Source organism: Cucumis sativus, chromosome 1 (assembly GCF_000004075.3).
Source record: "Cucumis sativus cultivar 9930 chromosome 1, Cucumber_9930_V3, whole genome shotgun sequence".
In the NCBI taxonomy this organism is placed as follows: domain Eukaryota; kingdom Viridiplantae; phylum Streptophyta; class Magnoliopsida; order Cucurbitales; family Cucurbitaceae; genus Cucumis; species Cucumis sativus.
Window position 1 is genome coordinate 7,705,372 of NC_026655.2, and position 12,002 is coordinate 7,717,373.

A 12,002-nucleotide genomic window follows, 5' to 3' on the forward strand; every position below is an offset into this window, starting at 1 on the left:
AGCAAGTGACATGAGACTAATTAGTGCATACATGTGTTTACATGTTCATTTTGCTAATAATGTTGTAATTAGTAACTCAGAAACAGGAGTATAATAATATGGTGACGGTCCGATGAAATTTGACATACACATTTTTGCTTTCCGACTCCTTTTTTATCAACGATTTTCAATCATGTCTCGCAGTGAAAATACAAAAACTGAAGGAAAAAAATGATCGTTGAAGTTAACAAAATAGTCTATAAAAAATTATTTTGAAAGAAAAGACATTTGATCTAATAATGATTCAAAACTCTAAACTTTCCGTTAAACATCTTGTTAAACTCATGACGTCATTGAGACTTTTAAGTTAGAATGAACTTTGTAAAACTGTTCATATATAATTTTAATACTTTATCTGATCATCCAATATTAAAGAGATCAACACAGATGTGTACAATTGTTGTACTGACAATTATAAGATTAGATTTTCATCCACTCATGAAATGATAATAAGTTTCGTAAGATATTTTTCTAACAAAATTTGAGTGATAGTGTAAATTATACAAATTGACACAAACCGCATTTGAAGATACAAATTCATGTTAAAAGAAAACAATTTTATTCGACCAGACGTAAAATGAGAGAGACGAAAAAAAAAACTGGAACTGAGAAGTGAGAATTATTAATGGTTGTTCACTTGTTCTTAAGATGGGCCATTGTTTGGAGGGAAAGTAGGCCGAGTTGATTCACGGCAGAGCCCATTAATACAGAAGGAGAGGGTTCGATTTCGAATTTCAACCCAAGAAGAAGATCAAACACACGGCTTCTGATGAATGTTCCAAGCCATCATCTGCACCCAATTTGATCTCCTTCTGGCTCCTCCGCAATTTAGCAATGGCAGACAACGATTCAGGTGATGGCGAAGTATCTTCAGCCCAAGCAGTTCTTCTCGGAGCTTTAGCTCCTGGGGTCAACGTTAGTTCAAATCAGTTTCCCTTTTGATTTTCCGTCTCCCTTTTTTCCCCTGCTAATCAATTCTTTCAATTGAATTCCCCTTTCTTTAATATTCTAAAATCAGGGTCCTACATGGACTACACTCAAGTCGGCGTTTTTGATGCTGGGACTGTGTCTTATCCTGATGCTTGCCCTTGCATTCTCTTCCAGTGATTCTTGGTTGATTCTTCATGTTACCTTCCTTGTGGTTATTACTGCTACCCTTTTCTTGCTACTTAACTGGTAAGTTGAAATTTTCGTTATTGAATTTTGTCTCCATTTCTGTCTCTTCTGTGTTTTATAAATCTGTATGTGGGGTTTCTTTTAAAGGTTAATTTAACATGTTTGGTCAATTTTGTGGCATTAATTATGTGGTTTGATCTTTAGGTTGTAACAATTTTGCCTTAAACTTGAGTAGATAACAACTTAGTCCGATTTGATCCTAATGAGAAAAACACTTTTAAGATTTTATGAAATTTCTTGAAGTTACGTCTATGATCTTCAATGGCTTAAATTGAACTAGATGTCAATCAATATGCTGTTTTCGATTCTCACAGAAGGATATAGACAACTATAGGCTATAGTGAATTGACCTTATTTTGGATTCCTTTGCTTGTCTAGTAGGTTCGAAATTTCATGTACTGGGCCTAAAATGCAATGAAAATATAGGATGATTAAGTACCTAGAAGTATTTGCTCTAAAGTGCTATGAAACTACCGACTAAGCTGAGTTAAAATATAGCTTTAGCTAGCTCTCAATTGCTTACTGATCTGAAATGGAAAACAGGCCGTGAACCTTTTGTTCTTTTATGAATCACCTAACCAATACTAACAACTGAAGATCAAGTGCTAGTCAATAAGTGTCTGCTGTTCAATTTTAATGCGGGCTGACTAACTAGGTAACGTGATTAACTTATCCATTGCTTTCTATCATGATGCATTGAGAATTGTGTGGAATACTAGTTCAGCATGATAGCCTGTTTCCGAATAATACTATCAATTATATAGAATACCTCCACGATGAGAGGCTGAGAATCTAGGTTTCAGTGGTATCTGTCAACAGAAAAGAAGGTTATGTTTATGTTAATGGCATAGGGTCTAAGGGCTAAATGTAGCAAGGGAAGTCTTGAAAATAATTCACTGTAGTCCCAAAAAAGAGTTTAAGACCAAATAACATTTTTTCTCCTCTTTTTTTAAATAAGAAACTGAACTTTCATTAAGAAACGTGAAATGGTATAGTGTTATACGAAGGTAAGAGGAGCCCCAACCTACAAAAGGACTTCCAGTCCAAAAGAATAATATTTAACTGATAATTACAAAAGGCCTTCGAGGCCACCACCCACTAGGAAGTATTATACCTAATAGCATATTAAATAACATTCAGCGAGCATCCAAATTCTTTGAGATTATGATGGTGATGCGTGAGAAAATTTGAAAGAAGCCAAAGACTGGGAGAACTTATTGAAATATGTTTTCTACAAGGTAGGGTGTATCAAATTAAAATTTGCAGTCTTAGGTTGTTGGAAAGCATTCATTAAGTTTATATGTATTATTTTTAGTTAATTAATTGTGAGGTTAGTGATTGAACCACTGACTTTCGAAATGGTAACCGGTGTCTCTTTATCCATTGAGCATGTTTGGATTGACTTATCAAGTTTATGTTATTGGAGAGACGGTAATTATTTGTGTCTTTTTGACTTGTGGAACAATTGCATGGGGTGTCAAATTGTTTTGATTCATTTCCTTGTTTGTCTAATTAGTGAGATTGATCTTTCTCGGACCTCTCTGTATTTCCTTAGCATTTACAGTTTAGTTACATGGTTTTAGCCTTTTATCCCATAATAATTGATTGTTAAATTAATTAAAGTTGGACGGTTGCATTCGTGATATTTAAGTGAACTAGATCACAAATCATTTGGATGGGGCTTTCACACTCATTATCTATATTAAAACATGACTTCGTATACTCTCAGTAAACAATTTTTACTTCATTGAGTTTGTTTTTAGGCATATAATTGCCTCCATGTGTTTGATTTGGGTTTTTTTAGAAGGGAAAAATTTTCATTGGTGAATGAAATAAAGGAATAAAATCTCCACCTAAAGGTGAGATTAGATAAGATTTTTTCAATGAGAAACCAAATAAGAAAGGCCGTAATCAGAAGAAAAAAAATGCTGATTACGTTGACATCAATACAACTCAAAAGACAAATCAAATTCAAGAAACTATTAAAGGAGGAAAAAAAATCCTGGAAGTATCAATCATTCCTCTCTAACAGAAAGCCAATAAAATGCTGTGATTAAAAGCAAGCCGTAGAGTCTTCTTTTCACCATCGGAGGGATGACCATCAAAGATATAATAAAAAGATTCACCGGGAGAGTCTAGAGAAGCCGAAGATCAACCAAATAATCTCTGCTTCAAGGCATTGTATTATTTAACAACACATATAGTTGATATTCGTGTATAATTAATCTCTTTTTGGCAATTCTCAAAGAAATTACAATTTTTTAACATGTTTTTTTTGTATGTTTTATTCTCCTGTTTTCTTGAACAATGCCAGCATGTTTATGTTGCATTGCATTTGAGTCATCTGTACCTCCTGCTACTGGTCCTCCTTGGCCTACATAGGTTTTGAGTATGACATTGATAGTTTGATCGTATGCATTTGCAATTTACGAATTTACACATGCTGGATCAAATGTGAACCATCTCATGTTTGTGCATATAAATAAATTGTTTTGAGTTCTTTACAGGTTTCTTTCTCAGACTGGCCTGGTTTCAGTGAAGAATCAAATGGAAGAACTGCAGTTGGCGCCAAAGAGTCAAGATAAAAGCGAGAAGAATGAATGATGGTTACTACTGCTATAGCATTATAAACCAAGACATAAAATTGGATGATAGTAACAGAAACTACATTACAGCCTCGAGTAGAAACACGAGGTGATAAGCTTTATAAATCAATCGGGTACAATAGCATCTTTTCTTTATTTGAAGAGAGGAAAAAAGGAAACTTAATTTCAGAAGAAACACTTGGAATGGTAACTTCATTCATTCTTTGATTGCTCCTCCTTGTGTTTTCCCTTTTTCTGCTTAATGTAACAGAAGCAGGAACAGCATGGTAACTGTAAAAAGAACTTCATGTCTTCTTTCGTTTGATGTGAGAGTTAGAAGAGCAAAGAGTTATATATGCGGAGGATAGAGCCTTATTCTTTTGTCATCTTTATTCCTTATTTCTCTTGGGATGCTATTCTTGTTTCTTACAGATACGAAGATGCTTAGCCTTGCTTTGCCACTTCCTGAAACATGAGGAATCTGAGATTATTTTGTTGATGGGTCATTTGCAGATTTTTTTTTTTTTTTGTCTGAAATCTTTCCTTTTCATTTTTCTTTCTTTTCCTTCTACTTTCCCATCTTGCCTTTGTAAAGATTTTGTTTGTTTAAGAACCATGGAAAGGCATAAAGGGGGTGTCATTAGCTTACAGTGTAAACTAATAACTAATAATGGGAAAATAGTGCCCCTGCTAATTTGTTCAGTGTTTTGATTTTTATGAATTTCATTTCAAATCCTTGCGTTGCTGAAGAGAGTTGCTTTTTCAAAATGGCATACTGACTTTTGTCTTTTTATGGTTTCAAATATCAATGTATTAACATTTTAGTGGTCTGTACTTAAATAATCTGTAGATATAACCAAAAAAATAACCCTCCCCCCAAAAAAATATTAGTAATAAAGTCTATTATTTATATATTTTGGTGTATATTACCATTCGTTTGAAATGTTACTATACCTTTTAATTTTAGTTCTATTTATTCGTTTTTCTTAGAAAAAATTATATCTTTTAATATTAGTTCTATTTATTCGTTTTTCTTAGAAAAAAATTTAAAATTTGAAAACTAGTGTTTTGTATAATAAAGGAAGTTTTATTTTTCTAAAAAGAAAACACAGGTGAGGATTTAGATTCAAAATCGTTGGGTTGCTATATAGTCACACACACTTAAAGATAGGCTCCCTTATGAAATAGAAAATTATGCCTATATCTACATTCTGTTTGTTGGAAACCTCACTTCTAAACATTAAAAATATTATATTATGTTATTTAGTAAATTTATACTAAATTCTTGCTATTTAACTAACAAAGTAGACATTTTATTTGAATAACTTTTATACTAAGGTCTAATATAATTATATTTTTTAAATGGATATTTAACATTAACCTTATTATAGAATAAATATTTTATAAATGTACATGCTTTAAATTGAAAAAAATCTGTTTGATATAAGTGGATTAATCTAAATGTTATAGATATTAAAGAGCATTTGTGGAAGCTTTTAAATTTAGTTAGAGAAGCAAATTTTAGGAAAATTGAATTCAAAACTTACCAATGTATTTATGTTTTTATAAGTTAAGAACGTGTAGGGAAGGGGAGACAGTTGAAGAACGAGGCAAGCAAAAGATGTTCCACGTTGCATAGGAAAGCTCACGTGTCACATTCTAAACTCAGCCACTTTCTTCCTATAACTTCACCATGATAATCAACACGTACATTCTCTGTTTTTGTGAAGAAAAGATCGGTGCATGTTGGAAAGAAGAATTTGGGATCAAAACAAAGATGGCTCTCAGCATTTCCTTAGCCAAGAATGTCATCTTCAACCTCTGCAAGCCCAAAGCGGCCTTCGCCAATTCTTCTCCTTCATTATTTCTCAATAATCACTCCACCAAACTTTCATCCCTCTCTTTCTCTACTTCTGCTTCTAAACATCCATCTTGGGTATAATATATTTTAATATGGTCTCGGAGTACATGAACTTAATTTTTCTTTTTTGTTAACAAGGGTTTTTCAATTGTTGTATAGGATGGAAATGGCGTGGATGCGAACAGAGACTCGAGTCCGGACTATGCGTATGAAGACGCGAAGGAACAAGCGAAGGAAGAGGCCAAAGAAATGAAGGAACGAGCGAAGGAAGGGGCCAAAGAAATGAAGGAGAAGGCGAAGGACTACTCGCAGGAGACCAAAGAGAAGGTGGCGGAGAAAACAAACAAAGCCTCAGAGACGGCCTCGGCAGCGAAGGAGAAGGTAAAAGACTACGCACGTGATGCCAAAGAGAAGGCGAAGGAAGGAACAAACCGAGCGACAGAGACAGTGGAGGAGGCGACGGAGAGAGCGAAAGAGGGTGCAAAGGGGATGAAGGATAAGACAAAGGAGATGGCGAAGGAAGGGACAAATAAGGCGACGGAGACGATGCAGAATATTGGGGAGAAAGCGAAGCAGACGGTGCAAGGGGCGTGGGAAGCTGCAAAGGATACAACGAATAAGGTGAAGGAGAAGGTAATGGGGACAAATAATGAGGAAGAGGATGAAGAAGGAAGGAGGGGGAAGGTGATGGATGAAGATGTTGTGGATGTTAGGAGAAAAGCTGGGAACAAGTATGATGAATGAATGAATGAAATATATATTTTCAAATTTCAAATAATGTGGTTTGATCAGTTCTGTTTCCCTATCTTGGTTCTTTAATTTCTGCTAACATCAGTTGGAATGAAGGTTCTTTTTTTCTTTTTTCTTTTTTGTATTTCTTTGAAGGAATATAAATAAAGTAGATTTTGAAACAAAAATTTCTTTCTTTTTTCTTTAATTGCAAGTACAAAAGATATAATCTTTATACTATTTGATCTCAACACTAATTTGAATTAGAGATCGTAATCTAATGATATGATTGTTTTTGTTATTTAAGTTTAGAATGTTGATACATCAGTTCTGCATATTTGGTGAGGAACTTGTAAATAATAATATAAGCTTTGTTTGTTGAATAAAAATCAGGAGTGATGTGTTTAACTTTTCAATATTGTGGATGGGGCATGGCCAAGAGAAAATTTTCCATCGACAGTATTGAAAGTCTAATTCAGGGAAGTATATATACACACTACACACTCTACTGCTTTACCGTTACCGTTCAGTAATTTAGATTCGTAAAAAGCACATGAAGAGTGCTTTTCTGGGATTCTGATCGCTAATAATCAATCACCACCTTTTGCTATTAATAATTAATAAATTCTTTTCCATCGATTTCACTTATTTATCTGATTAATTTTATGCCCATATAATTAACATTCAATTTTATGTGTTACTTGAATTTTGTTTTAAATAGTTTGAGAAAATTTTGTTGCAGTAGGAAGGGTTCTGCAATAGTCATCTTTTGACTTGTGAAAGTCTGCTTCAAGAATTTTGACTTCAAGTATTTTGTTTCTTTATGTCATTTACCTTAGGGCTCTCAGTACAATTTTATTTTTTGTTAATTTATCTTTCATTGGTATCTTTTTTATGGGAAATTGTCAAACAAATTAGTGTATTTGAGACAATTTTTTAATGGGTAAATTCTACTATATTCTGTTATTTTTGCAATACTTAAAAGAGTCTTATGTACACATATACTTGCATGCACATGTACACCTTTAACAGAAGCTTGCCAAGTTAAAATCCATTTACACATTAAACAATAATATAAATCAAAGACCTAAAGAATCAAAATTGAGAAGAACAATATAAATAAATCATAGTTCCTAAGTCCTAACATCCGCGTTTTGTCCACGCATAAAATTAAACCACAGCCACAATAATACCAATAAAATTCTCCTGTTATTGTTTTCTTTTCCAAATGCTATTTGAATCTTTAATAATATAAAAAAAATTCCATAAGAAGAAAGCATATTTTTGAGAATGGTGTGAGATGTAAAATTATTGATTGAAAGAAGCATGTATTATCGTAGTACCAAAAGAAGTATATGGAACATCTATTTTCATTGTTCAACTCTTTGACAATTGTACTACGAGTATGGATGTTGATCCTCCATTTAGGCTCCTTTATCATTTTAGAAAAAGTGTGGAATCCACTGAGTATTAACAAACCATTTATAAATTAACGTAAAATCTGTAAAAGGGAACTAGTTTTCATGAAAACTAACTTTTCTTTTCATTTCTTTTTTCTTTCTAGAAGTTAACCTATTTTTTAATTGTGTAACACTTCAAGTTTAAAAATTCATAATTTGACAATTCAATTACTGTTAAGAGATCATAATACAAGATGTATCACTTTTTAAGTTAATAAGAATATACTTAGCTTTGAAATAAGAATACAAACTTTGAATTCCTATAATTGAGATATTGGAAAAAGTTTAAAAAATTCTCAAAATTTAATCTCTCATTTACCTCTCACCCCACCAGGCAACTATGAAACTTTTTAAGATTCTCATTTACCTCTCCACAAAGTAATTTTTTTGTTTGTCTTTGTGTCATTAAGCTCTTGACAAGTATATAAAAGATAATGCAAAAAGTAGATCGATAAGAAGAGATTTCATATATTTTAATATTAAGGGATTGTTTTGGATGTACAAAGTTGATTATAATAGTTTCATAGTTATTATAATTTGTAGCTAGGAATATATAGATCACGTATCTGTGGAGTTAAATAGACTGTGTTTTGGGTGTAGACTATGTAAAAGACATGATTTTGATCTTTCTTGTACATTTAATAGTGGTGAGGTAGTTGAAAAAAATAATATAACAAGAATTCTTTATCGATAAGGTGTAGTTTTGAGTTGCCTAATATCTGAAAGTCCTTATACCTTAAAGCATTCTTTGATGCCTTGTGGATGTCTCCTTTGGTTTGGAGGTGACATTCCTAGACATTCATTCCTTTTGTGACTTGTTTGAAATTGATTGCAGATACAAGATGATCTTATTTGAATATGTTGCTTTGATATAAGAAATGTTTGTGTTCTTTGTACAAGTAAATCAGTTAAAGTATATAGATCATTTAGTTTTTGGATGTCCTTTTAGTAAACTTGTTTGGGACATGCATTTTATAGGGAAGTCTCGTTGAGATCCAATACATACACCATATTACGCTAGATCATATCAAATATAATAAATAACAACAAACGAACCAAAGCTAATTATATATGTTGTGCTACATTGAGTTCACCCTATAAGATTAGGTTGACTGTTTATTCAATGTAAGAGGTTGTAATTTGAATGACTTGGGGTTTCTTTAATTTTTAGAGAATCCAAAGTAAATGGGCTGTCCTCCCTGCAATATTTCCTCCTAAGTCATGTCATGTCATGCATGCTATATATCTTTTTTGTTTGGTTGAGTTTCATCATCATAATCCATCCCTTCTTGTTAAGATTAATCTAATGTGTATATATATATATATATATGTTGGACGAAAATGAGATGGAACAAAACAAAATGAGATGCAAAAATGGCGTGAGTTTGAGTGATAAAGTACAGGCCCCCAGGGCCCCTTTATCCACCAAAAAAAACGCTTCATCCCTCCTTTGCATGCGCCCCAAAGTCAATACCCTTCCCCTTCACATCCACCACGCACACGCAACAACCAAATCCCATATATATACCATTCATATATTATTACTTTTTTGTCCCTAATTTTTATTTGAAATGCTACCCATTTAGTTTTAATCCTTTAAGTTTACAATTCAGCATACATTAAGTTTGTAGCTTCAAAATATTTTAGTTTTATTTTTGAAGTTTTGTATGAATTATTCTGTAGAATTTAAGATTTATATTTTTAAATTTAAAATAATTTAATAAATGGTAATGAATTAAGTTTCATAATTTTCTATTGAAAAATAGTTGGTAATTGCACCTATCTAGCTTCGCCTATTACACCTTATTAAAATTTGACACGCTAGATATAGAAAAGAGGAGTATGGAATTTAGGGGTCGTCTTAAATGTAATGGTAAGTCTCCGCTACACTGAAGTGTATCCCTTTTTTTCTTCATTTTTAAAATTAAATTTAAAATTTTATTATTATTATTTAAACCTAATTAATATACCTCAATATATATTTTTAGAGTTGTATTTAATGAAAAATTGAATTGAATATATAAAAACTTGAAAGGTAGGGACCAAATATAAATAAAACAAATGGTAAGAATAAAATTGGATCGTTTTTTTTAAGACTTAGGAGGAACTAACCTGAAAACAAATTCAAAACTTAAGTGACGAAGAGGATATTTTTCTCTACATAATAAAACCCAAATATTTATTTTAAAAAAAACTCACACACACACACATATATATAAAAAGACACCCTCAAAGGCACTCAAAAGTGAGATATCAACCTAGCTTGTTAGCTCAAAAAACACAACACACACACATACTAATGCAAGGGGCTCCAAATGAAGATCAAACAAAAGCTTCAACAATAATCCAAAAACAAAAGTGCCCTCGTTGCGACTCTTCCAACACCAAATTTTGTTATTACAATAACTACAGCCTTTCACAGCCTCGTTACTTTTGTAAGTCTTGTCGACGCTACTGGACTCATGGCGGCACTCTCCGTAACGTACCCATCGGTGGTGGCTCCAGAAAATCCAAGCGCCCTAAGTCCACATTATTGCCTTCCTCTTCTTCTTCTTCCGACACCACCACCACCCTAACTCCGCCACCGCCCGGAGGATCAGGACCTCTTGATCTTGCAACTTCTTCTTATAATTCTAGTGCTGCCTTTTTGTCATCCTTGGATGTGGGGGCTGCTTATAGTTCATTTGGAGGATTGGCTTGGACTACTGCTACTCCCATCAACAACACAATTATTACTAATAATCACTCTTCCTCTTCAGGTAATAACCAAAATTCTAGCTTTCAAATTGAAAATAGTTCTTCTACTTTGATCCCAAATCATCTCTCTCCCTTTCATCATCCCGAGTAGTACTTAGCTGCTAGTTCGACTGCATATTTTTTTCCTTCAAACTTTTAGGAAAATTAAAAAGAAGAAGAAGAAAGAAAAAAAAGAATGGTTGGTGGTATCAAATCACAAGAAAAATAGTTGCAGCTCGGCTAGAAGTTAAGTACTATGTAAGTAAGTTGGGCTTTTTATCAGTTTAAATAATCTGTAAGATTTTCTTGTGATGTATTAAATGCAATTCAAATAGGTTGATGGAAATTATGATCACATGAGTTAAAAGTCCAATTTCTATTTATCTTTGGGCTGCATTAAAAAGTGTTTTTTTAAATAAAGATTTTCTCTTTATTTGTATCTAAGGACAGACGTAATCAAATGTTTTTCAAGTCATGTTAATTATGCTTTTGTAATAGCAGTGATCAAGTACAATATCAATATTCCATGTAGCCTAGCTTGTTTAAGAACTTTTATTACCTTATGAATTTTTATTGTGTAACTAGCACAAAGACATATGCAACGTAATTAATCACATAATCTAAATACTTTTCAATTTTACATACTAATTTTTTCCTTTACTGTTTTCACGAACAAAAGTAGCACTCAAGAAATTATTTTGGAATTCAAAAAGGAAATGAATATATCATCTGCAATTCGTCGAATTATGAACAAGAATTGTATAATATTCTGAAAGTAAATTAGTTTTCTTTTTATAAGATATTGTTTACTTTAAACGTAAATTTAATGTGATTAAGTTTTAGAACAAAAAAAGGTATCATGCGTTTATAGAATTAACGGATAAGTAATTTTCTAAAACAAATGCGTGTAAGACTTCATTTGGTAATTGTTATTATTGTTTTGTCTCTTTTTAAGTCATGATGAAGCAACTTGTTGCATGCATGTGTGTACATCAATTTTTTAAGCCAATATGAATGGTCATAGGTCTCATATAATAGGGGAATAAACATCACATCGCATGCATGCATGCCTAGTTTTTAAAATTTTGATTATGAATTATGGTATAAATTTGATAAGGCAATCCAAACCAAACCCAACAACGAAATTGAGCATTAATATAACAAACTACTTGATTAAATAAATTAATGTCATTTTGTTTTACCAATCAAATTAACAAAAGTAGGTTACAGCATCTGAATTTTAATTGATATATTATGTTCAATAATCTCCCTTGATGGTTTTGAAAGGTTGAATTTGAATAAATTTGTATAGATATAATAATTAATCACCAATTCCCACCTTTTGAGTGAAAGGAATCTAATCTTATCATTAAAAAAAAGGAACTAGTTCAATTCAAATTATGAAGTGAAAGGTTG

General features: G+C 32.3%; 3 protein-coding genes across 3 annotated transcripts; all 3 read left to right on the plus strand.

Moving 5' to 3' along the window:
* Window positions 1-602: 602 nt before the first annotated feature.
* LOC101210942 lies at window positions 603-4,494 on the plus strand. The gene is made up of 3 exons (XM_004146560.3): window positions 603-954; window positions 1,058-1,215; window positions 3,723-4,494. The coding sequence occupies exons 1-3, from the start codon at window positions 874-876 to the stop codon at window positions 3,817-3,819; spliced, it is 336 nt and encodes a 111-aa protein (XP_004146608.1). The 5' UTR covers window positions 603-873; the 3' UTR covers window positions 3,820-4,494.
* Window positions 4,495-5,181: 687 nt separating this feature from the next.
* LOC101202784 (late embryogenesis abundant protein, group 3) lies at window positions 5,182-6,578 on the plus strand. The gene is made up of 2 exons (XM_004146607.3): window positions 5,182-5,736; window positions 5,821-6,578. The coding sequence occupies exons 1-2, from the start codon at window positions 5,494-5,496 to the stop codon at window positions 6,403-6,405; spliced, it is 828 nt and encodes a 275-aa protein (XP_004146655.2). The 5' UTR covers window positions 5,182-5,493; the 3' UTR covers window positions 6,406-6,578.
* Window positions 6,579-9,935: 3,357 nt separating this feature from the next.
* Window positions 9,936-11,081, plus strand: LOC105435194 (dof zinc finger protein 4). The gene has a single exon (XM_011654961.2). The coding sequence runs from the start codon at window positions 10,150-10,152 to the stop codon at window positions 10,696-10,698; it is 549 nt and encodes a 182-aa protein (XP_011653263.1). The 5' UTR covers window positions 9,936-10,149; the 3' UTR covers window positions 10,699-11,081.
* Window positions 11,082-12,002: the final 921 nt, after the last annotated feature.